Source organism: Phocoena sinus, chromosome 8 (genome assembly GCF_008692025.1).
Source record: "Phocoena sinus isolate mPhoSin1 chromosome 8, mPhoSin1.pri, whole genome shotgun sequence".
Taxonomy (NCBI): Eukaryota; Metazoa; Chordata; class Mammalia; order Artiodactyla; family Phocoenidae; genus Phocoena; species Phocoena sinus.
Window position 1 is genome coordinate 58,401,056 of NC_045770.1, and position 25,789 is coordinate 58,426,844.

General features: G+C 41.8%; 1 protein-coding gene across 1 annotated transcript in view; it reads right to left on the reverse strand.

The window, feature by feature from the left end:
* Window positions 1-1,442: 1,442 nt before the first annotated feature.
* MRPL48 (mitochondrial ribosomal protein L48) overlaps window positions 1,443-25,789 on the reverse strand; it is a 49,978-nt gene continuing 25,631 nt past the window's right edge. The window contains exons 5-8 of the mRNA XM_032641875.1: window positions 13,317-13,486; window positions 3,866-3,968; window positions 2,295-2,384; window positions 1,443-1,748 (exon numbers count right to left, since the gene is read on the reverse strand). Of these exons, the coding sequence (XP_032497766.1) occupies window positions 1,674-1,748; window positions 2,295-2,384; window positions 3,866-3,968; window positions 13,317-13,486 (438 nt within the window). The 3' untranslated portion in view covers window positions 1,443-1,673. The remainder of the gene's footprint in view (window positions 1,749-2,294; window positions 2,385-3,865; window positions 3,969-13,316; window positions 13,487-25,789) is intronic.

The following is a 25,789-nucleotide window of genomic DNA, read 5'->3' on the forward strand; positions in this document are numbered from 1 at the left end:
GCTGAGCCTGTGCGTCTGGAACCTGTGCTCCGCAACTGCAGAGGCCACAACAGTAAGAGGCCCGCATACCGCAAAAAAAAAAAAAAAAAAAAAGAATCCGCCTGCCAATGCAGGGGACACGGGTTCCAGCCCTGGTCTGGGAAGATCCCACATGCCACGGAGCAACTGAGCCCGTGTGCCACAACTACTGAGCCTGCGCTCTAAAGCCTGCAAGCCGTAACTACTGAAGCCCACGTGCCACAGCTAGTGAAACCCGTGCACCTAGAGCCCATGCTCCGCAACAAGAGAAGCCACCGCAATGAGAAGCCTGCACACCACAATGAAGAGTAGTCCCCACTCAGTACAACTAGAGAAAGCCCGCGCAGCAACGAAGACCCAACACAGCCATAAATAAATAAATAAATAAATAAAATTTAAAAAGTCTTGCAGGTGATTCTAATGTATGCTTAAGTTTGAGAACCAATGACTTGGATCAGGGTTTGACAAACTATTTTTATAAAGGACCATGTAAAAATGTTTTTGCATAACAGTCTCTGTCACAGCTACTCAACTCTGCCATTGTAGCATAAAAGCAGCCACAGACAGTGTGTAAATGAATAAGCAGGGCTCTATTCCAATGAGCCTTTATTTACAAAAACAGGCAATGGGGTTTTGGAACTGGATAGAGGTTGTACAACACTGCAAATGCATTAAATACCACTGAATTATTCACTTTAAAATGGTTCGTTTTGTGACATGTGAATTTCACCTCAATAAATTATTTTTAAAAAGCAAATAGGCGGGCTTCCCTGGTGGTGCAGTGGTTGAGAGTCTGCCTGCTGCTGCAGGGGACACGGGTTTGTGCCCCAGTCTGGGAAGATCCCACATGCTGCGGAGCGGCTGGGCCCGTGAGCCATGGCCGCTGAGCCTGCGCATCCGGATCCTGTGCTCCACAACGGGAGAGGCCACAAAAGTGAGAGGCCCGCGTACCGCAAAAAAAAAAAAAAAAAAAAAAATGCAAATAGGCAGTTGTTGGGATTTGGCTCACAAGTAGTAGTTTTCTGACACGTGACCAAGATCAACCTTTAATTCTTTGCTTAAACTCCTTCCAGGCAACCCTAATTTGCAGTTATGTAACATCTGCCTGCATACTTATGACAGGTCACTCACTACCCCACAAAGTACTTTTTTTTCACTTATGGACAGACCCTGATCCTATCTGGAGGGTTTTTTCATATACAAAATCTCCCTCCCTATGCCTCCTATCCACTGAGAGTTTACTTATGATTGTCTGCTTCACTAAAGGGACTCCATGCCAGGTTGATTTAAAGGATGAGTTCACTCTAATTGGAGAAATACTGAAGGGGGACATTCTTATGTGCTAAAGCACCAGGCAAAGAGAAACTGAATCCCTTAGTTAAATATACTCGACAGGATGGACTGACTTCTCACATACACACACATCCATCATTAGCAGATTTTTATTAGATGGAAGATACCTAGGGTTGGCTCAAAGGAAAGTGGTGACAATCGGTAAGCACTCCTTCACAGAGGAGAGGAGGCACTCCTGGCTGTGGAGATGGGTACTTATGATATTGAGGGTCAGGGTCTCCTTCTTAACTTTGGCCACCCAGGAAGCTCTTTCCATTGCCACTCAGTATCACCAGTGCTGGCATGAAAGGGTCTACAGTGAGCTAGTTCAACTTGGCTAGCAGTTCTTCCAGTTCTGGCCGAGCTTTGAACCTTCCTTTGAAGTCTTCTTCAGTGTGCTGAGGAGAAGAAAAAGAAGATAAGAGGGAATTACTACAGAGTTACTCAAATATGCCCAGCATCAGAAAAGGATCCATCAGCCAGTTCTGCAGAAAATGATTTAGATTCAACTAACTTTTACTGAGTAGCTACTATGTACCAGACTTATATTAGGTATCAAGGATTCAAAGTTGAATTGGACTTTCTCCCTGCCTTAAGTACATTTCCCTATTTGTGTTCTGTTTAATTACACTGTATGTGATCGTAAATCATGTTCTTTCTGCTATACAACTGCCTCAAGGGAGGGAATTTGTGGGTGTAATGGGCTCATGCCTAATGTCAGGATGCTGTGATGGAGTTCAACTTCCATGGTCTATAAAGCATCATCCCTGATGCACTGCGAAAGCCAGAAAAATGATCACGGTAAAGCAGCCTGCACACCTTTCCTTATTATTTTTATCTGGGCTAAATTATTCATATGTCTTTGTTTCTAAAGCCAGCCAGTTCAGATTTTCTATTCCATATTTTGAGCCCACCAGCAGGCCTCTTCTCATATTAGCACATACCTCCTTCACTGACAGTTTGACTCCTTCAGGAAGATTGCTTTGGATTATTTCCAAGAAAATCTCTGCAAATGTAGCACTCAAACCGCTGATCTGCAAAAGGAAAGAAGATGCTCTGAGAGAGGCACTGAAACCTAGGTGATTGGGCAGACATGGCAAGGGCTCAAATGTCAGCTCCAGCAGGGCCTTTGGGTGAAGGATTAACATCCAGAGCTGTTTTTGGAGCCCAGACTTTCCAGGATTTCTCTTGCTGATCTGCCAAGTTGTCTGGTTACTAAGATGGTCATGGCCAATATCTGCTCTTGTAGGCAATGAATGTCATAACTGGATCAAGAGGTCAAGTCCAGGATGACTTTCTGAATCAACTCAGGTTTACCCACATAGACTGGGACCTGTTGTTGTCAGACCCTGTGCTGAGAATCCAGAGTTAAATCAGATGTGTGGTAGAAGGGCATGCAGTGGGCTGTGGGAACACACAAGAGAAACACCTACCTAACAGTCAGGAGGGTCAGAAAAAGCTTCCAAAAGAGGTAACATCTGGTTAGAGTCTTGAAATACAGGACTAAATTGGGAGAATTCAGCAGTAGTGTGGAGTTTTTTTTAAGGCAGAGGAAGCAATATTCAGTAAAATGTGGAGGAAAAGTACAGTACTAGGGAATTGAAACTAGTGACATGTGTGGCTGGAATGAAAGGGGGTGTGAAGAAGAAAAGCAGGAGGAGTAACATGAAGGCACTTAGGTGCTAATCAAAGAGTTCAAACTTTATCCTGTGAGCCTCAGTGGCAAGTTAGAGCTGTCATAAAATGTAGCTCAAATAATTTATTCCTGATAATATTTAAAGAACCAAGATTGTAAGTACTTTAATTATTTAAAATTTTAACACAAATTTAGGGTTTTACTACCTTAACATACCTCTGGTTACCTTCCTGATATGTTTCTTGAGTGGATCAAAAAGGGGTGATGTCCATTTGTTGGAATATTACTTGGCAGTAAAAAGGAATGAAATACTGATACATGCTACAACATGGATGAACCTTGAAAGCATTATGCTAAGTGAAATAAGCTAGATATAAAAGGCCATATTTTATATAATTCTACTTGAAGAAATGCCTAGAAGAGATAAAACCATAGAAGTGGAATGCAGATTAGTGGTTGCCAGGACCTGGGGGGATGGGGAAAGAGGAGTGACTGCTAATGGGTACAGAGCGAAAGGGAAGCCACTGAGGCGTTCTAGGCAGGACAATGACACGATCACATTGATATGATCATACAGCAAAGTGGATGGATCTGAAAGATTTTTAGGGGTAGAAGCCACTGAATTTGGAGAATGAATGGATACCCAAGGGCAAAGAAGGGTCAAGCATTAAGCTCAAAGGTGAGGAGGATTACAGGAAAAAAACATCAGTCCCTCTACAATTAGTTTTGTATACACTGAGTGAGGGCACCTGTGGACCATTTTAACGGAGAAACCCAGTAGACAACTGGATAGCAGGTTTGAAGCTCAACCAAGAGATCAGGATAGAGAAAAGAACCAGGAGAGGCAAATACATTTCAAATTTCTCCCAGAGTACCTACCTGAACCACTCGCTCATGGGTGGTAAGAACTGAGTCCAGGAGCATTTTCCTGCCTTGGTCCTGCAACTGCAACACCTCCACGGTTTTGGTGGGCATCGCATAACTGTGGGAAGGAAGAGTCAGCTATTGGGAGGGTTCTCTTAAGCCAGCAGCACCACTTCAGTCAAGGTAGTCCCCGAGTACAGCCACTACTGCATGCAGTAGCTCCTGCAATCTAGGACTGTTTATCTTCATCCAGGAGCAAAGTAACCAGATCCTCTTATGCCTCCTCCAGAAATCTCTAAACTCCGTGAGGGGACAGACCATATCTAATACTTTTCTGCACCCCCAGTCATGCCTAATATAACACTCTGAATAAAACCTGGTGATTACTAAGTATTAACTGCTACTAAAGAATAGCCAGTTCTAAAAGAATCAAGCTCATCACTAGGTACACTTTGGAGGCTAACCTTGGGTATTTCACCTCTTCTGAAGAAATGAGGCACGAAACCCAATCCTGCTCCAGTTCTATTTTTATTTTATTTTATTTTATTTTTAAATTTTTTGGCCGTGTCGTGCGGCATGTGGGATCTTAGTTCCCAACCAGGGATCAAACCCGTGCCGCCTGCGATGGAAGCGCGGAGTCTTAACCACTGGACCGCCAGGGAAGTCCCCTGCTCCAGTTCTAGAGCAGGATTTCTCAACATCAGCACTACTGACCCTTTAGAACAGATAATTCTTGTTGTGGGGGCTGGAGTATGCATCCCTAACCTCTACACCGAGAAAGTGCCAGTAGTACACCCGAAGTGATAACAATCAAAATTATCACCATTGTTAAACGTCCCCAGGTTGAGAACCATTGTTGTAGCGTCTCTGCTCACTACAATCGGCTTCAGCAGATCTACATGCCACAATAAAGAGTACTGGACTTGGGGTCAAGTCTTGGTCCTGTCACTTATTAGCGATATTTAGTTAGGCAAGTCCCTTCCCACTCTGGGCCTCAGTTTCTCCATGTATAAAGGGGATTACAATCTAGGCTTATATCAATAGACTATTGTGAGAATCAGATATGGTGATGAGATAGGACTGATGGCTACACAGAAATATGGTATTAGTGTTGTGTTCATCTTATCAAAAATTCCTCAAACTGAAGAGAAATGGAATAATAATAACAACAGTAGGATTGCTGAATTTTCATGCCACACAAAGCTTCATCAATTAAGAGTAAGGAGTATGGCCCTCTACAGATGGACTGCTACGAAAAGAAGTTTGGCGCGTAACGGAAAATGGATTAGAAACATGAGAGTCAGTACTGGATTTAAATGTTGGCTTTGCCACTTACTACCTATTTGACCTTGGACAAACTAATTCAGCTCTCTGAGTCTTAGTTTCTTCAGCTATTAAATGAAGATAATACTACCTAGTTCATAGGGTTGTAGCAATAATTAAATAAGATTACATAAGTAATTTGCCAGGTATACTGTGCCTACAAATGCCAATTCCCTTGCCCCTATAAACAGTGAGTAAATGCTAGGTATTGCAAACTTCCAGATAGCCTCTCTAAATAACATCCCCTTCTATTTTATAGCACAATCTCTGATCTCTTCAAATTTACCTTTGGTAATAACTTCCTTATATAAAAAAAATTGGGGGCCTTCCCTGGTGGCGCAGTGGTTGAGAGTCCGCCTGCCGATGCAGGGGACACGGGTTCGTGCCCCGGTCCGGGAAGATCCCACATGCCGCGGAGTGGCTGGGCCCGTGAGCCATGGCCGCTGAGCCTGCGCGTCCGGAGCCTGTGCTCCGCAACAGGAGAGGCCACAACAGTGAGAGGCCCGCGTACAGTAAAAAACAAACAAACAACAACAAAAAAAATTGGGGACTTCCCTGGCGGTCTGGTGGTTAAAACTCCACGCTTCCACTGCAGGGAGCATGGGTTCGATCCCTGGTCAGGGAACTAAGATCCCAAATGCTACGTGGTGCAGCCAAAACAAAACAAAAAAAAAAATTGGGATGCATTCATACACTTGTTATGGAAAATCAAATAAAGTAATTATGTAAAAGCTTTCAGAAAAGTAAACAGCACTCTAAAATGCTCTTTTTCCTTTTTGACATTCCACAGATAAGACTGAATAAAGTGAGAATTGTTCATTCTTGCCACTAAACATGCATTTTATTCCTCAACACTTACAAGATTCCATTGATTTGTTTATTCATTCATTCACTCTTTCAACAAACATTTACTGAGATCCTGTCTGTCCTAGGCAGTCTGGTGGGCACTATGCAGTCTATGCTTTCAAGGAGCTTGCTAAGAGTGTTTTGGAGAGACAGGTATGTACACAAACATCCGCACCACAGGAAGACAAAGGCAATATAGGTACGTACCAAACGTTACGGGGACAAGAGGGAGAGAAGGGGGAGAGCTTGGGGAAGGCTTCATAGGTGAGGTAGGGCTTTATCAAGATGTAAAGAATGAGCATAGATGTTTGCCATTCCAAAAAACGGCATTCTACAAAAGCAAGGAGGCATGAGACCCTCGAAGAGAACCAACAGAAAAACCAGACATAATTCGATAAAAAAAATACTGAGAACTCTAGGCATTTCAAAGTATAATAGGCCTTTGAGTAGTAAGAGTATAGGTATCTTTTTCTTTAGTATCTACTCCTTTCTGTACTTCCCAAATTTTCTGCAATAAACATTACTTGGATGATCAGATAGTAAAAACAGAAGGGAAGGGACTTCCCTGGTGGTCCAGTGGGTAAGACTCCACACTCCCAATGCAGGGAGCCCGGGTTTGATCCCTGGTCAGGGAACTAGATCCCGCACGTGTACTGCAACTAAGAGTTCGCATGCTGCAACTAAGAAGTCCGCACGCTGCAACTAAAAAAAGATCCCACAGGCCACAATGAAGATCCCACATGCCGCAACTAAGACCCAGCACAGCCTAAATAAATAAATAAATAAATATTTTTAAAAAAAACAGAAGGGAAGAAATGAAGTAGTTGAATTTCAAAAGTCAACCTAACATGACAAAATAGTGCTAGCTTTTAAGAGCACTGCTGGGATAGGACCCAAGGGACCCTGCTGGGATGCTAGGGAACTTAGAATCTGTGGACTCTACTATATATAAGTTATACCTCCATTTAAAAAAATGTAAGTAGACTAAAAAAAAAAAAAGGAAAAGCCTTACTGAGAATGATGATGAATGATGCTTTTACTCTCCACAGAGAACAGGAGCTGGGTCAGCTTCAGGCTTGGAAACTGCTCCCAGATGAGTAAGATTTCCATCTCTCCAGACAACTGCTCAGCAAGGGATGTAGGCAAATTAAAGGACCCACAGGAGAGGCCCCTTCCTCTCATCTTCTGGGTGAGCTGCAGCTGCAGCAAGGCAGACCATTTATAGAACAAAAGCTAGCGCACAGCTTCCCTGCTCAATTCCATCTCAAGGTCAGAGCCCTACCCCCAACTACTAAAGGAAAAATGGATCAAGATAAAATGAAAATCAGAAGAAAAGAAAATCATTTTATCTCTGAAAAGCTGGGCAGTAAGAATGCCTGATATGATGGTCTGAAAACCTCAATCAGTGCAGAGAAGTGAATTGCTAAAAATGAACATCTCTTTATGCTCTACTATTTGGAGCAAAGAACCAGGAAAGAGGCAAAAAGCAGCACATTATTCATTTTGTTATCCTAGAATTCATGTTCATGCCTACTGGAACTCAATCCAAGTCAACAAATATTCATTCAGTGCCTACTATGTGTCAGGTACTGGGCAAGGTCTTAGCGTGACTACTGATGAAGACAGAAACCATCCCTGCCTTACATATCTTAGAGTCTAATAATAGTCAAGTAATTATGAGAGTAAGGAATGAGCATTTTGAAAGGGAAGTTATATACCCTTTTTATTAAAAAATAAATTTATTTATTTTTGGCTGTGTTGGGTCTTCATTGCTGCGCGCGGGCTTTCTCTAGTTGCAGCGAGCAGGGGCTACTCTTCATTGTGGTGCACGGGCTTCTCATTGCGGTGGCTTCTCTTGTTGCAGAGCACAGGCTCTAGGTGCACGGGCTTGAGTAGCTGTGGCACGCAGGCTAAATAGTTGTGGCTCAAGGGCTCTAGAGCGCAGGCTCAATAGTTGTGGCGCATGGGCTCAGTTGCTCTGCGGCATGTGGGATCTTCCCGGATCAGGGCTTGAACCCATGTCGCCTGCATTGGCAGGCGGATTCTTAACCACTGCACCACCATGGAAGAATATACCCTTTACTTCTCCTAAATATATAACATAAAGACCTAACTTAATGAGGTTCTCTGAAGAAGTGACATTTAAAATAAAGCCTAAGAAAAAAATAGGGGCTGATTAGCTGAAGGGGAAAGAGTATTCTAGGCTTCAGAGAGCATATGCAAAGGTCCTGAGGTGGGAAAGGACAAAAAACAAAGTCAGTGTAACTGGAGATAGAAGGAGAGGGAGAGAGAAGTGTGAGTTAAGGTGAGAGAGGCAAGCCCAGGCGATGGAGCACCTAGCAAGGTATGTGAGAAACTTTTATTTTGATCCTAAAGGAATGGGAGGCCATGGAAGGAATTTAAGCATGAGAGTGACATGATCATATTTCCATTCTAGAAAGATTACACTAAAAGCAGTGTGGAGAACCAGTTAGAGGGAATTACGAATTTGGAGGAAAAGAAGTGGGTTCAAATCCAGACCTTGCCATTTACAACTATAGGCAAGCTTTTATTATATTATTATTAATAATAACAACAATAAGAGCAGCCAAAGTTTCTGGACTTAGTTGTAAGCATTTTAAATATATTAACTCCCTTTATTTTCACAATAGTTTTATTAGATAGGTACTTTTATTAACCTCATTTTACAAATGAGGAAACCAAGACACAAAGAGGTTAAGGAAACTGCCCAATGTCACACAGTAAGAATGTAGCAGAACAAGAGCAAAACCTAAGCAGTCTGGCTCCAGAATCAATGCTTTGATACACTATGGCAAGGTGCTTGTCTGAATTAAGTAAAGTAATATACAAAAAAAGTATTTAGCAGAGTGGCTGGCTGTTATGATAGTAGGTGCTCAACAAATGTTACTGCCTGCCTGCCTTTACTCAAATGCAGCCAGAGCTTTTCACAGTAGGGTATTAAAAACAAAATATTTTAAAAAGTCCTTCTGAAAATTTAAAACACTATTCCAAGGAGTTGATCCACTGTAGGTATGATAACATTCTGTAAATGGCATTTAATGCCTCTTTGCCACCACCATGTCTGAGATGCTGCCCCTAATCCCTGCCAGCTGAAAAACATCTCATTAATTACTAATAACAATAATATTATTTACAGAGTGTTTACAACGTTCTGTTAAGTGCTATTATATATTTTCTTATTTAATTTTCAGAACTCAAAGAAATAGGAAAATTACCATCCCCATTATGAAGACAAAGAAACTGAGGTTCAGAATTTCTCAAGGTCATATTGCTAATAACTGGTAGAACTAGGATTTAAATGCAGACAGTTTGATTCCAGAGCTTTTACTCTTAACCACTTGTTACTCAAAGTGTGATCCAAAGACAAGCTGCTGGTAAGCAAACTGCTTGTTATCAGTTCAAGACAAGATAAGAAGCATGAACCAGTCAGTAAACACACTTTAATTCAATCAACATTTTGTTTTCAATAGCAAGAGTTTCTTGATGAAGGAAGCAAAGCGTTAATGTACATTTTGGCATAAGCTCCTAATATCTTCGCAGAGTGGTACTTTGAGAAGCATTGCTCTAAATTATTATGCTACTCTGCCTTCTTGAACTGATATTAAACTTTATCTTTCACTTATCACTTCCACATTATGTTATAATTATTTTTTTGGTGTGTGTATGTGTGCACACACACATATACACACACTCTCCTTGAAATCGGGCATTTACCTTTGTATCCTCCAGTCAGAATGTCTAGTCCAATGCCTACCACAGAGCAAGAAGAGGCTCAACCAGCAGTTCTTTAATTAAGTACTTAAAAGCACTTTCATTAAACTTTAGGAAATGTATACTACACAACTGGATTGTTTAGTCATATTCAAGAACCTGTCATTCTTTCAAGAATGGCTTAATGTTCCCCATGTGGCAGGCTTTATGCTAGGTACTGAAGAAATGAAGAAGAACACAAGTCAGGGGGGAAGGGAGCTGGCAAATGAATAGATGATTACAGCCCAGAGCACTAAGTGACATGACAGAGGTATGTGTCAAGTGCTGAAAGAGCAACCAACTCTCTGGGGCATCAGAAAAAGATAAAGTACATCTTTAGGCCTAAAACAATTGAAGTACTATCAGCTGTGAGAGCTAAAGTCACAGCTGATTATCCAATCTTCTAAGAAGCACATTTAGCACAGTTATACTCTAAGTAATAAAGGTTTAAAAGTTCAAATTTGGCTTAAGGACTTAAAATACTATATAATTAAAAATACTGGAGTCAGGGAGAACTGGGTTAAATCCAGGCAACTTACTGGTTCTGTGAATTTTGGCCTTTCAGAGCCTTGGTTTACTCATCTATAAAATGGGAATACACTAATATCTAGTGAGTACGAAAGTATAATTTTTGCCATATCCACATATGATGCCACGTATTACCTTGCTACAATGGCAAACCAACCACCCAAACTATTATTTATTAAATATTTTTCTTTAAATCAACTCACTTAAAAATTAATTTTAAAAAGAAACTTGAGATGTGGAACAACTGGAACTCATGTTGCTGGTTAGAGTGAAAAGTGGTATGGCCACTGTGGAAAGCAGCTTGGCAGTTTCTTACAAATTTAAAAGTACAGAACTTCCCTGGTGGTGCGGTGGTTAAGAATCTGACTGTCAATGCAGGGGACACGGGTTCGAGCCCTAGTCCAGGAAGATCCCAAATGCTGCAGAGCAACTGAGCCTGCGCACCACAACTACTGAACCTGCACACCACAACTACTGAAGCCCGCACACCTACAGCCCATGCTCCGCAGCAAGAGAAGCCACCACAAGGAGAAGCCCACTCACCACAACAAAGAGTAGTCCCCGCTCACCACAACTAGAGAAAGCCCGCATGCAGCGACGAAGACCCAACGAGGCCAATAAATAAATAAATAAATATATTTTAAAACTAAATAAAAATAAAAATACACCACTCTTACCATTTGACCCAGCAATCACACTCCTAGAGAAATGAAAACTTCTGTTCTCACAAACACCTGTACATGTTTATAGTAGCTCTATTTGTAACTGCCCGAAACTGGAAACAACACAAACGTCCTTCAAATGAATAAACAAACTGTGGTACACCCACTCAATGAAATGCTACTCAGCAACAAAAAGGAACAAACTACTTTACACAGGTAACAACATGGATGAATCTCAAATACATTATCCTAAGTGAAAGAAGCCAGACTCAAATGGAAAAATACTGTATGATTCCATTTATATGACATTTTGGAAAAGGCAAAACTACAAGGACATAAAATAAATCAATAGTTGCAGGGACTGGGGGTGGGACAAGGGGTTGACTACAAAGGGAGGAGGGGACTTCTTGGGATGATGAAGATGTTCTATATCCTGATTATGATGGTAATTATTGTACTGCATGCATTTGTCAAAACTCACAGAAACTGTTCACTAAAAGGGTGAATTTTACTAACGTAAATTATACCTCAATAAGCCTGACTTTATATCACTATAGTAAATAGAAAAAAGAGTATCAGTTGACATATAAAGAAGTTAAGGGCTTCCCTGGTGGCGCAGTGGTTGAGAGTCCGCCTGCCGATGCAGGGGACACGGGTTCGTGCCCCGGTCCAGGAAGATCCCACATGCCACGGAGCAGCTGGGCCCGTGAGCCATGGCCGCTGAGCCTGCACATCCGGAGCCTGTGCTCCGCAACGGGAGAGGCCACAACAGTGAGAGGCCCGAATACCGCAAAAAAAAAAAAAAAAAAAAAGAAGTTAAGCTAAAAATAAATACAGTGAAAACAAAACAGTGTTATAAAATTCTAGCTAGATGGTGGTGTTTGCCAAAGACTCTGAGCCTGAGGTCCCCTCTTTCTTATAAAGATTAGGAAGTACTTCAGCGGTGTTAAGGACATACCAGCACAACACCAAGAATTTCTCCTTCACATAATTAGGTTTAAAAAGAATTAAAAAGAGAAGAAATTTCTCACCATGTGATTTAATGTTATTTAAGGCAAACCACAGGGCATCCCACACTTTCTCAAACATTGAGATAAGATATGTAAAGTGCCTGGCCTGGCATGGATAGTCAGTAAATGTTAGTTCTCCTTCCCTACAGTTTTCCAGGAAACCCAAAGAGTATGTAAAAAGCAGAGGAGGCAAAGAATATCTATATAAATGGGGAGATATACCATGTTAATGGATCAGAGGACTCAAAATAGATGTCAGTTCTCCTCAGATTCAACACACCCCACCAAAATTCCATCAGGCTCTTTTCTGTAGAAATCAACAAGCTAATTCTAAAATTTTAATGAAAAACCCAGGGACCTAAAATAGCCAAAATAATTTTGAATAAAGAACAAAGTTGCTTTTTCAGTAATCAAGCTACTGTAATCAAGATAGTGTGGTATGGGGAATTCCCTGGCGGTCCAGTGGTTAGGACTCGGCACTTTCACTGCCGTGGCAGTGGTTCGATCCCTGGTCAGGTAACTAAGATCCCACAATCCGCGCAGTGCAGCCAAAAAAAGAAGAAGAAAATAAAGCCACTATGAAATACCACCATATATCTCCCAGAATAACTTTAAAAAAATGTGACAAACCAAGTGCTGACCAGGGTAAGGAGTTATTGAAACTCCCATATACTGATGGTGGGAATACAAAATAGGACAGCCACTCTGGAAAAAGTTTGACAGTTTCTTATAAAGTTAAACACACATTCACCATAAAACCCAACAATCCCAGGTTTAGGTAGTTATTGAAGAGGAAGGAAGACACATGCCCCTACAAAACTGGTATGAGAAAGCTTATGGCAGCTTTATTCATAATTACCAATAAACTAGAAACAATCCAAATGTATATCAACTGGTGAATGCATAAACCAATTAAGGTTCACCATTTAATGCAATACTATTCAGCAACAGAATACTTGCAAAACCCCAGATGAATCTTAAATCCATTATGCTAAGTGAAAGAGGCCAGAAACAAACAGCTACATACTGTATGATTCCATTTATATGATATTCTGGAGAACTTAAAACAATAGGGAGAGAAAATCAATCAGTGGTTGCCAGGGACTTGAGAGGAAAGAGAGAGGAAATTGACTATACCTTGGGCACCCAGGAACTTTTTGTTTTAAGAACTTAATGGACTTGTTCTATATTTTGATGGTGGCAAACTATATATGTAAAAAGAGTGAATTTTACTACATGTAAATTATATCTCAAAACTTCATTTAACAATAAAGCAGAGCATACTACCCACAGCAAGAACATCCCATGCAAAGGCATCTTTCATACCTTTCCTCGACTTTAATGGAGAGATGGTTGCAGAGGTTGTGAACATACTGGGCATAACTCTCTGCCAGGGCCATATCATATGCAGTCAGGTGAATGTTTAAAACCCCATATTCATAATCTGTCCCCAAATTAATGGGTCTCACTTCCACTTTTCCCCTCTTCTTCCTGGGCTAAACAGGAAACAAAAGAGAAAGAAACTAAATCAAAGTATTGTACAAGAAATTCTAACCATACCATCTTGATATATATATATACATTAAAAAAATTAATCGTTCAGTTAAACTTGTTTACCATTTTTCTCTCAGGTTACCCTACCTATAAATTGAACTTTTCCTGGGAAGGAATGGGCAGCCTCCCTTGACACTGGGCTGTAGCATCAGTCAATGAAAGGAGAAGGAATATTGCTGGCATTATTTAACATAAATACATGTGACTGTCTTCTGCCATTAACTAGTTTTGAGACTCACCTTCCAAATCTGGCCCTCAGTTTCCCAATTTTTATATTAATGGGGTTATGCTAGATAACAGATTCTTGAGGATTTTTGGGGGGGGGGCATGCCGCACAGCTTGTGGGATCTTTTTTTTTTTTTACAGGAAATAAAGAATCCTTTTTTATTTTTTTTGTGTGTGTGTTAGTTTCTGCTTTATAACAAAGTGAATCAGTTATACATATACATATGTTCCCATATCTCTTCCCTCTTGCGTCTCTCTCCCACCCACCCTCCCTATCCCACCCCTCTAGGTAGTCATAAAGCACCGAGCTGATCTCCCTGTGCTATGCGGCTGCTTCAGCTTGTGGGATCTTAGTTCCCTGACCAGGGATTGAACCTGGGCCCTTGGCAGTGAGAGCACACAGTCCTAACCACTGGACCACCAGGGAATTCCCAAAAGATTCTTTTTTTTAAAAAAATAAATTTATTTATTTACTCATTTATTTTTGGCTGCGTTGGGTCTTCGTTGCTGCGCACGGACTTTCTCTAGCTCCAGTGAGCGGGGGCTACTCTTTGTTGCGATGCCCGGGCTCCTTCTCATTGCGGTGGCTTCTCATGTTGCTGAGCACCGGCTCTATGCGCGCAGGCGGGCTCAGTAGTTGCCGCTCACAGGCTCTAGAGTGCAGGCTCAGTAGATATGGCGCTTGGGCTTAGTTGCTCTGTGGTATGTGGGATCTTCCCGGACCAGGGCTTGAACCTGTGTCCCCTGCATCGGCAGGCAGATTCTTAATCTCTGCGCCACTAGGGAAGCCCTCCCAACAGATTCTTAATCTAGAATCCATAAAGGAATTTCAAGGGGTGTGTCAACCCCAAAACTTATATGCAAAATTTTACATGGGTGCACACTTTTTCTAAGGAGAGAATCTTAACTTTCATCGGAATCTTAAAGAAATTAATCACAAGAAAGTGCAGAATTACTTCTCTTCCAGCCCTCCTAGCTTTGAAATTCTGCAGTCCAATTATTTAGACAGCCTTCCTTTTAAAAACTTAGAGGCAGACAAATTATTTTATTTCTACCCTTCTCTTTCATATAAAGTATTGCTTCACTACATATCAACCTGTGCAAACTGCTGTAAAAAGTATGAGCCCTGGGAAAACAGATATGTAACACGACATAGAACAGGATCAAGAAAGCTTCTCAACCAGAAATAATTTAACCTAAATGCCCATCAGGAGGGGAACTTGTTAAATAAAACATGGCACATCCATTCAATAGTACATTATGCAGCTGTAAGAAGACGTAAGGAACTTCCTTATGTACTGATACAGAAAGGTTTTCAAGATAAATTAAATGATAAAAGCAGACTGTAGAATAATGTTTTCAGAATATTGCCATACATATACAAAGGGTGGGTGGGGGAGAATAGATGTGTGTGTTTAATTACTTACATATTTATTTGTTTGCATATCAAAAACTAACTCTGGAAGGATACACAAAAATACTAATACCATTGGCTGCCTATGAGGGAGGGAACTGTATGGCTGGGGCACAGGGATGGGAAGGAGACTTTTTAACTACTTCCCTTCTATATTTTTTGAATTTTTAATAATATGAATCTTTTATCAATTCAAAGTTAGACTCTTAAAATCTACCTTGCTTTTTAAAATTTTTTAGTAAAAATGTTTTTACAATGTTCATACTAAAAATGCATAAATAAGTACACAGCTCAATGAATTTTCAATGTGAAAATACCTGTATAAACAGTATCTTGAACAAGAAACAGACCACTACCAGCACCCCCAAAAGTCTCCTGCCTCCCAAATTGGTGACCACTAGTCTGACTTCTAGAACCATATGCTCATTTTGCCTTTTTTCTAAATTTGTGAAAATGGAATAATATACTATGTTCTCTTTTGTGTCCAGCTTCTTTAACTCATTATGTTTGTAAGATTCATCGTGTTTTAGGTGAAACAGGAATTCTTTCCTTCTCATTGCCCTAGTAAGTCTATTATATGAATATGTTATAGTTTATTTATCCTTTTTACTGTAGGTGGAAATTAGAGTTGTTTCCGGTGTGGAGCCATTATAAACAGTATTGCTACCAATGTTTTTGCATGTATCTTTCAGTGAACATATGTATGTATTTCTGTTGGGGATATACCCAGAACTTGAACTACTGAGTTACAGACAATGTAGAGGTTCATCTTTAATAAGTTCTCTGTTTTTCAAAGTGGTTTCCAAATTAGACTCCCACCAGCAGTACACGAACGTTCTAGTTGCTCTACATTCTTGCCAATACTTACAAAACTTAGTATAGTCAGGTTTTCTGGTCGGTTTCTTTTAGCCATTCTGGTTGGTATGAGGTGGTAATGCATTGAGACTTTAACTTGCATTTCCTTTAAGTCTACTGAACCTGAGCATGTTCCCATATGTCCACTGGCCATTTGGATATTCTCTTTTATAATCTGCCTATTCAAATATTTTGCCCATTTTTTAGATTGGGTTGCCTTCCTTTCTCTTACTGATTTGCAGAGGTTCCTTCTATATTCTAGACATGATCCTTTGTTAAACGTACATGTTGCAAATATCTTCTTCCTCCCTGTGTCTTCCTTTTTCACTTTTTAATGGTGCATTTTGATGAGCAAAAATTCTTATTTTTAATGTAGCCCAATTTACTCATTTTTTTCTTTTATATTTATAGTGACTTTTGTGTCCTGTTTAAGAAATCTTTGCTTACCTTAAGATCATGAGGATATTCTTGTATGTTATCTTCTAAAGTTTGATTATTTTAATATTTACATTTAGATCTACAATCATTTTAAGTGCTTTTTGTGTACAGTGTGAAATAGGAGTCAAGTCAGTTTTTTTCACATGACTATTCAATCCAATTGACCCAAGTACCCCAGCACCACTGCAATGCAGTGTCACTTATGTCATATAATAAATGTTCAGAGGGCTTCCCTGGTGGCGCAGTGGTTGAGAGTCCGCCTGCCGATGCAGGGGACACGGGTTCGTTCCCCGGTCCGGGAGGATCCCACATGCCGCGGAGTGGCTGGCCCGTGAGCCATGGCCGCTGGGCCTGCGCGTGCGGAGTCTGTGCTCCGCGACGGGGGAGGCCACGACAGTGAGAGGCCCGCATACCACAAAAAAAAAAAAAAAAAAAAAAATGTTCAGAGATACTTGGATCTGTTTCTGTATTCTTTATCCTGCTCCATTGGGCTATTTGTCTATTCTTGAGCTAATACCACACTGTCCTAATTATTGGAGATTTAGAATAAATCTTGCTATTTGGTAGAAATTTTTTTTAAAGAAAAAAATGAGGTGGGGATCTATTTACATGTCTTAAGTCACCCCTATCTAACAGCCAATAGCCTAGTTACTGCCATAGCAGAGGTGTTCCTGGCAGAGCACCTAGAGTGGTTCTCTCACATCAATGCTCTCCAGGTCAGTCTAAGACAGCAGGGGCCCAATCTGGGGAAACAGGGGGAGGACCAAGAAATGGTCCTTTCACAAGGCCGGTAAAACTGATACAAACCTGATCTCACAGGGATATTCTGAGAACTGAACAAAACACTGTATATAGTTAATTCAATCTGTGGCACATATTTAAACACTCAATAAACATTAACTTTTATTATTATTTTTTCATTTTCATATTCTTCACATCTAGCACAGGGCCCAGCAGAGAGACAACATGCAGTGAATCACTATTTTAGAATTTTAGAATAGGATGGCATTTAGAGATAACTTTTTCCCAGTTCTTCATCCTTGCAGGGGAAGAATATGAAGCCCAGAGAGATTAAATATGTCCCCCAGAGTCACACAGCCACACCGGACAGATCCTAGGAACTAACCCAGACCTCCTGACTCCCAATGCAGAAATTTTTTCACTGAACCCTCTGCATTATTAAAGTTCTTAACAGTGGTAGTCACCCCAGGGTCCTAGACTTTGCTATGAGTGAGAAGCCAACTTCTATAACCAACCATCAAGGTGCAGGGGTTTGGCTCTCCTGCAGAGCCCACCATACCCGAGGCCAAATGCAGTGATCCAGACTTCTCATCATGACAGCACTGCAGTCAGAGCTGTGAAGAATGCTAAAGTCAGAATGCAAAGGGGAGTGGCTGAAATTTTCCAGCAGGGAAGGGAGGAGCTTCTTTGAAGCCTGCAGGAGGCTTTTCTTAACCAGGGAAAATGCCAGGGCTCTTCAAAGGTGTCGCTTTAGGAGAACAAAAGGAAGAAAGCTGATTCTAGTATCCCTCTTGGCATCTCACTTGCTTTTCCATGTTGGCCTAGATCTGTCTAGACCAATCCACACCATCAGGAGTCCACTGTGATATTATACTTCAGTTCTGAGCCAGGGCACAGCATAGCTAGCAAGAGCTTGAGTGCATGAGATTTCAGACACCAGTTCCTATAATTTTACCTGCTCAATCTTTCTCATCCCCTCCTTTTTATTCCTACTGCGTAAGTTCAGACCTTCATGACTGCCATGGGGAGCTATTAAAGATATCTGTGCAAGAGATGTACATGACTAGGGCTCTGTTTCGGGAAGGCCACCCTGACTGCCCATGAAGGAGAGCTAGGCAGGAAAGGAATGGAGGCTACGAGAAAGATGGCAGGGAAGAGGGACTACTGTCCACCATCAAACTTTGGTACTCCTGTGACTGACCTGGATTCACTGTGAGTTGGCCCAGGGCGGCCATCCTTGGATCCCTGTAGAATTACAATATGATGCCCAAAATGGGCCATGGGATAAATCACTAAACCATTTTTGTACAGAAATATCCATATTACTCCTATTTTACAGACAGAAAACTGAGGTCCTCTGAAGGATGTTATTTGGCCAAGGCTACTGGGGAACTTTGCTGGCAAAGAACAGATAGAGAAAGGACTCAGATTAGAATCACAGACTGTTATAGCTGCAAGGTAACTTAGAGATAACTTAGTTTCTCCTTCCTTCCTCCCCTAATTTTATATAAGGGGGAAGTCGAAGTCCAGAAAGGTTAAAATAAAGGTTACAATAGTAAGGAAATGGAAAAGGCAACCACTTTGGGTCTAGCCATGGCTAGAAGCTGACTCTGTGGCCCCAAACCCAGGCTCTCTCCTCTAGATTCTGCAAAAGTAATGATAGTAGCTGCCTATCACTATAGGTGGCATTCTCTAGGGTGGGAAAGTTGGGAAGAAATTGTATCATCTGAATCCTCAAATGAAAAGCTGACAGGCCTGCAGCATATACAGCTTCCAGAAATTCTGCTGATGGAAAATTTAAAAGCTACACCTGGGGACTTAAATGATTTGGTGATGGTACTCTGAACAGTCCATAATGAGCCATAGGGTGCACAGAAATCAAGTGGTTATGTTTATAACTCAGTGTAGCACACTCAAGAAATGTACACCAGACAGAAGGCCTGACCCTGACTGGGATGGCAGAGAGGCTCAGCCTGGTGCTGCATAAAGAGCCCTAGACTAAGATGGAAGCCAAAGAATATCTGGGGGACTTCCCTGGCAGTCCAGTGGTTAAGACTCTGCGGTTCCACTGCAGGGAGCACGGGTTTGATCCCTGGTTGGGGAACTAAGATCCTGCATGCTGCACAGCATGGCTGAAAAAAAAAAAAAAGAAAATCTGGGCTCAAGTACTGTCTTAGTCACTACATGACATTGAGTGACCTCTCTAGGTGTCAGTGTCTTCATCTGTAACACCTAAGATTCTTGTGAAGCTCAAAATAGTGAATTTCTGTGAAATGGAAATGGCACGGACATTAGATGGATTCTGACCACTGTCAGTTCAAATAATGGCTCTAGAAATTACTAGCCACTTGGGAAAGTCATTTAATGAGCCTTAGATTCCTTAAACAGGGTCCTTAATAACCACAGCATATCTGAGGATTAAATAAAATATACCATTTATAATACTGTAAAATGAAATAATGCTTTTAAAGCCTGGCACACAGTGGTTACACGTCTGGTATATAGTAGTTGCTCAATAAGTGGTATCTTTAAAGAAAGATTGAGTAATGTACACAGATAGGACATTATTTTTACTACAAATTTGAGGTAAGCGTGCTCCTAGTATCCTATCAGTATGCTGTACAGAATGAGACATTTATTAAGCACCTGCTGTGTGCAAAGTGCTGATTCAACCACTCTAAAGAAAGAGACCAAAGAAAGAGAAAACACAGTCCCAGTTCTAAAGAGGCTTACAGTTCAGAGAAAGAGAGAGAGAGAAGACACACATGAAAGAACCAGTCCTCTCGGGACTGCCCTGGTGGCACAGTGGTGAAGAATCCACCTGCCCATGCCGGGGACATGGGTTCGAGCCCTGGTCCAGGAAGATCCCACATACCGCGGAACAACTAAGCCTGTGCGCCACAACTACGGAGCCCACGCTCCACAACTACTGAAGACCGCCCGCCTAGAGCCTGTGCTCTGCAACAAGAGAAGCCACTGCAATGAGAAGCCCGCGCACCACAACGAATAGTAGACCCCGCTCGCCACAACCAGAGAAAGCCCGTGCACAGTAACAAAGACCCAATGCAGCCAAAAATAAATAAATTAATTAATTTTTTAAAAAAAAAAGAAGAAAAAGAACCAATCCTCTCAATTTAATCATAACAAGCAGCCCACCTCCCATGGCAAGTTCAACACAAGCTACCTTGCTGCACCATGTCAATTAAAACCCAAGAGCAATGACCTCAGGTGGTCGCAGCTGAAAGTGCAACGAGCAGGTCAGTACTCCTAGGTGTTTTGCGTGACATATAAGGGTATATAGTAGTTCCTCAATAAATGGCAACTTTAAAAAAAGTTAATCTAGACCTGTCTACTTCTCAAGTCTCATGTACCATCATCCTCTAGTGCCCACTTGAGATTCCAGGATTAACAAACTGCTAAAAGTTTCCCAACTGCATCTCCAGGATCAATGACTTTCCACCCTTGCCCAGAATGTTTCCCCTCCCTGCAGAGTCTGACTCTTCATCCAACATCCTCAATGTAACTCCTAGTAATTTTTTGTTGCTGTTGTTGTTGCTTTTTGCGGCACCCACGCGGCGTGTGGGATCTTAGTTCCCCGATCAGGGGTGGAACCCGTGCCCCCTGCAGTGGAAGCGCGGCATCTTACCACTGGACCGCAAGGGAAGTCCCTCCTAGTCATTTTTTTTTTTTTTTTGCGTACACGGGCCTCTCACTGCTGCGGCCTCTCCCGTTGCAGAGCACAGGCTCCGGACGCGCAGGTTCAGCGGCCACGGCTCACGGGCCCAGCCGCTCCGCGGCATGCGGGATCTTCCCGGACCGGGGCACGAACCCGTGTCCCCCGCATTGGCAGGCGGACCCCCAACCACTGCACCACCAGGGAAGCTCCCCTCCTAGTCATTTTTTAAGACTCTGTTCATGCTCTTCCAGGAAGACTTCCCTCATTCCTTATGCTGAGTTAGGTACTACACCTATGTGTTCCCATAGCAACCCCCTCCCCATTATACACCACTATCACTTATCACATGTATCTATTTATTCAACAAATATTTTCTGACCAATAGTGATAAGCCAGACCAGGGTTAGCACTGGGGATATGATAGTATATAAGACAGCCATAGTCTCTGCTTGCTGAAACTTGCAATCTATTGGGAAAGGCATACAGGGAACAATTATAAGAAGTTGCATGTTTTGAGGGAGGAAAATAGAGTGCTATGGGATTGTAAAAAAGAGGGACTAATGCCATCATCAGCATCATCATTATCACCACCAGTAACTACTTATGGGCTCCATGCTTCAGACATTGTGCTAAGTACTTAAAACTTTCTTTTTTAACTTACTTCTCACAAACCATTTAAATAACATGGTTATTTAAAGGCAAGAAAATTGTGGCTTGTAAAAGTTAAGTAACTTACCCAAGGACATACACTAGTAAGCATAAGAACTGAATCTTTAACTTGGGTCTGCCTAATTCTAAAACATTTGTCTTAATCTCCGTCTTTCTCTTTAAGGAAGGTATGCAGAGCCTGTCAGTTTTCTCAATATCTATTCTCTCTTTTCTCTTTAATCACGGACCTGCTGAATTTTACCTGGGCATATGACCATTTATAATAAAAATTACATTTCCCAACCAATCTTGTAGCTGGGTATGGTTATGTGACCAAGTTCTGGCCAGTGGGATACAAGCTCACACATACTGCTTTCCCTTTCCCCTTCCTGCTGGTTGGAATGTGGACATGAAGGCTTAAGGAAAGCAGCCATCTCAGACTATGAGATAGAAGCAGTATGATAAGTGTTGCAAAACAAAAGGCGGGAATATCTACCTATACTTTATATGACAGAAAATAAACTCTATCTTGTTTAAGCCCCTTGACTGAGTGGATCTCCCTCTTATGGCAGCCAAACCACTACCTCAATAAGAAAGTATTATGTCTCATTCATTTCTCTATTCCTAGAGCCCAGCAATATTCAATGTTGAGTTGAGCTGAATTAAATTCTGGTTCTAATTCTGTTATTTACTAGCCATATGGTCATAGAGAAATCACTTATGCTCCTCAGTTTCCTTTTCTGCCCAGTCTACCTCACAGGATAGTTGGTGAAGCAAAAGGCATGGTTTTCAAATCTGTTGGTTACAAAGGGCCTAAGAAAAAATCACGTTTTCCTTTGTGAAGCACATGAAATACTCATCAGTGTGCTTTCACTGTATAAAACAAGAATGACTTAACTAGCAGAACATATGGTTAGATTATATAAATGGAGTTCTCTGCATTTCAAAAAATATGAAAACATATGAGTTTCTCTGTTAACATTTATTTTCATCAAGTAAAACTGATGGAAGAAAAACTTGTAATTTAGAAAATTCTATCCATTAACTTAATTGTCTTTCTAAAATGTGGAAGATTGCCATTATTAAACCTGAGGAGAGGTTCCATTCTAGGATCACCAGTGTTCCAAGGGCCTACCGTTTGAGAGGCACTGAGATAATGGATGGAAAAACACTTTGAAAATGGAAAGAGATCATTACTTTTACTCATATCAAAAATGAATCTCTCTAAAACTCTGACACTGTTGTAATTTAGCAGAACAGGCAAGGCAGGATGAGAGCCCAGTGGGTTGGAGACCAGGGTGCTCTAATGGCACAGGCTAAAAGTCAGGTCTTCACAGGAATTGTTCTGTGCCTGGAAAAGCTCTGGGAAACCCTTTTATAGTTTTTACAGCCCCAGTGTTTCCAGCTACGCTAAGCAACTGCATACTCCTAGATGAGGGTCAGTTCACTTTACATACTCAATGTAAGAACACAGGTAGTATTTAATAAATGTTTGTTGAGCTGAACTCTATAATATCTCCACTGACACTTTCAGGGAGAACTGCATCTTTAACTTTGCTCTCTTGATATTTAGTTCATTTCCCAAGCAAAGCACTTCCCACGTGTACTTTAGTTACATTTTTGAACACTATCCTTTCCAGGCCACTTCATACTTTTTGTAGTTAAGAGACTGTGTCCCACTCACCACAGCATCATCTGGGCAAAGCACAGTGCCTGGCACATAGCAGACACTCAATAACGGTTGTTCTTTTCAATGAGTTACAAGAGGCAGACTTGAGGGAAAACATGGATGCTAGTTTAAAACAACTCTCTATAAGCCAGTCCTATAATCCATGTCTAGCCCTACAGTCACCAGGCCAGCAAAACCAATCTTTCTGTTTCCAGGAAGCTAGGACTATCACCACAAAGTGATTCTGATCTGCAGATTTTTCTGGGAATGATGTCACAGTCTCCTCACAGACTTGTGGCTGTTAGAGCTGATCAATCTATGAGTGCTACAACAAAATAAGTAGGTGTCAGAAATGACAAACACCTCCTCTATGTCAACAGTCAGAACAGCATGAAGTTTCCAAGAGAAAAGGTATCTTGACTCCTAGTTGCCCTTCTACAAAGAGGAAATAAATTGTCTAAGTTCAAAAACCTTACTCTCTTGCCCCAGAGCCTGAAAAATAGAACATATAACAGCTAAAACTGACAGCAATTTATGTTGTCTCCATTTCATCCTCCCAATCTTCCTCTTGGCAATGCTTTTATTCTTGGGCTGCTATTACCCTAAAATTGGAGGCTGAACAACAGCTGAGGGCAAGTAAGTAAGTGGTCTTGGGAGATATGACCTAGCACTATACAAATGTGAAGGACTATATTCTTTTTATTTTTATCAAATAAAAATCACTCCAAACAATCTGAAGCCTTTTAAATTTAACAGAATGATGCAGGGCCCTTGAAGGAATAATGAGATTACACACTGAGACACAGTGCTATGGCTGCAAATATGCTCTGAAGTGTGATCCCCCACTGCCATGAGTCAAGGTGGGTCTTACATGATGAGAGAAGAAAAAGGAAGATATCATGTCTTAAAGAAGAAAGAGCATGTACAAAGAACAGAAGCATGAGACAGAATGGGTGTATGAGAAAATGTGCCTGAAGTATAATGTGCAAAATGGGAAATCACTGAGAAGGAGATCGGGTCTGTGCTGAGAGACCCGAAATCCCACTGAGGATACAGAAAAAATGGTTTGCTATCATCCCCCATGCTGCCACCCAAGAGGAAGCTTTGTTTTCACCTCTCTTCTCACTAACTCCTCAGAGAAGCATCAAGGACAAGGGCACAGGATGGAGGGATGGAAACCAACCTATAAACCAGGCCATGCAAGATAGAGATAAAACCAGTATTGACAAGGAAAGCTGAGGTGAGGTAGATGTGCCTTTTCCTTCCCAAGGTTCAGGAGTCATAAGGCTGAGTGTGGAACCTTTGGAAGGAGGAGTGAAGAGATTATACCAGCAGAAAAGGGACAAGGGTTGGCCACTTTGTGCATGAGAATTAACTCTTGTCTCAGGGATGTAGGGCTCAAGAGAGTAGAGGAGCCAGCCTGAGAGTCAGAGAAGAAAAAATGGGAAAATGGCTGTTTATTGTTTTTTCTAGGTTCTAAGTTCAGGGAAGAAAGGAAGCCAAAAGATGACTTCTAGCTTTTCCAGTCCAGTACCCCAGGGGTACAAAAGAGACAGGGACTTGGGACAGAGCCTCTGTAAGCTGGCGGATGAAAGTTTTCATTGTGCTTTTCCATGCAGGAAGTGAGGAGCCTCTAGCAGCTTCCATCACCATCCAGCCCTATTGTGCTAGCCACCCTGGAACAATGAATGACATCTGAGAAAAGCCTACAGCCCTAACAAAAGGGAGCATCACTCCCTTCAAGCAACCAAGGTCATCTGGAGGCAGCTGTTTGCAGAGAATGGGTTGTTTGCCAGCTCTGGTTTACAAAACCTCGGGGCAGCTCCAATAACCACATTTAGGTTCAGCTCAGTCAATATTTATTGTCCTCTACTTGATGTCAGGCTTTGTGCTGGACACTGGGGATACAGAAAAAATATGAGACATGGCCTCTACCCTGAGTATGCTCATCATCTAGGAGGAGAAACAGTCATCAAAACAGGTGGTTAAAACAGAGCAGCAAGTCCTAGGATAGAGGAAGCACAAGGAACTCCAGCAGCTCATGGTAGGACAAGTAACCCAGTGCAGGGAATCAGAGGTTTCTCAGAAGGAGAGATTTGTTCTTCCCCTCCTCATCCTGCTTCCTCAATGGGATTTAGATGTTCAGAATGTATTGGCCAAGTGAAGAAGGAGAGCAGGTCTTCCAAGTAGACAGAAGAGCAGGTGAGAGGTCTCAAAACAGTATGATGGGGCTTCCCTGGTGGCGCAGTGGTTGAGAGTCCGCCTGCCAATGCAGGGGACACGGGTTCGTGCCCCGGTCCGGGAAGATCCCACATGCCGCAGAGCGGCTGGGCCCGTGAGCCATGGCCGCTGAGCCTGCGCGTCCGGAGCCTGTGCTCCGCAACGGGAAGAAGCCACAGCAGTGAGAGGCCCACGTACTGCAAAAAAAAAAACCCAGTATGATGATTTGAGTATGGTATCCATGAGATGGGATAGGAGGCTGGAGAGAAAGATGGGACAGATGGCATTAGACATGCCATTAAGCTTCCTTTTATAACAAGCCAAGGAGTGGGCCAGAGCATGGTATATACAGAAAATTA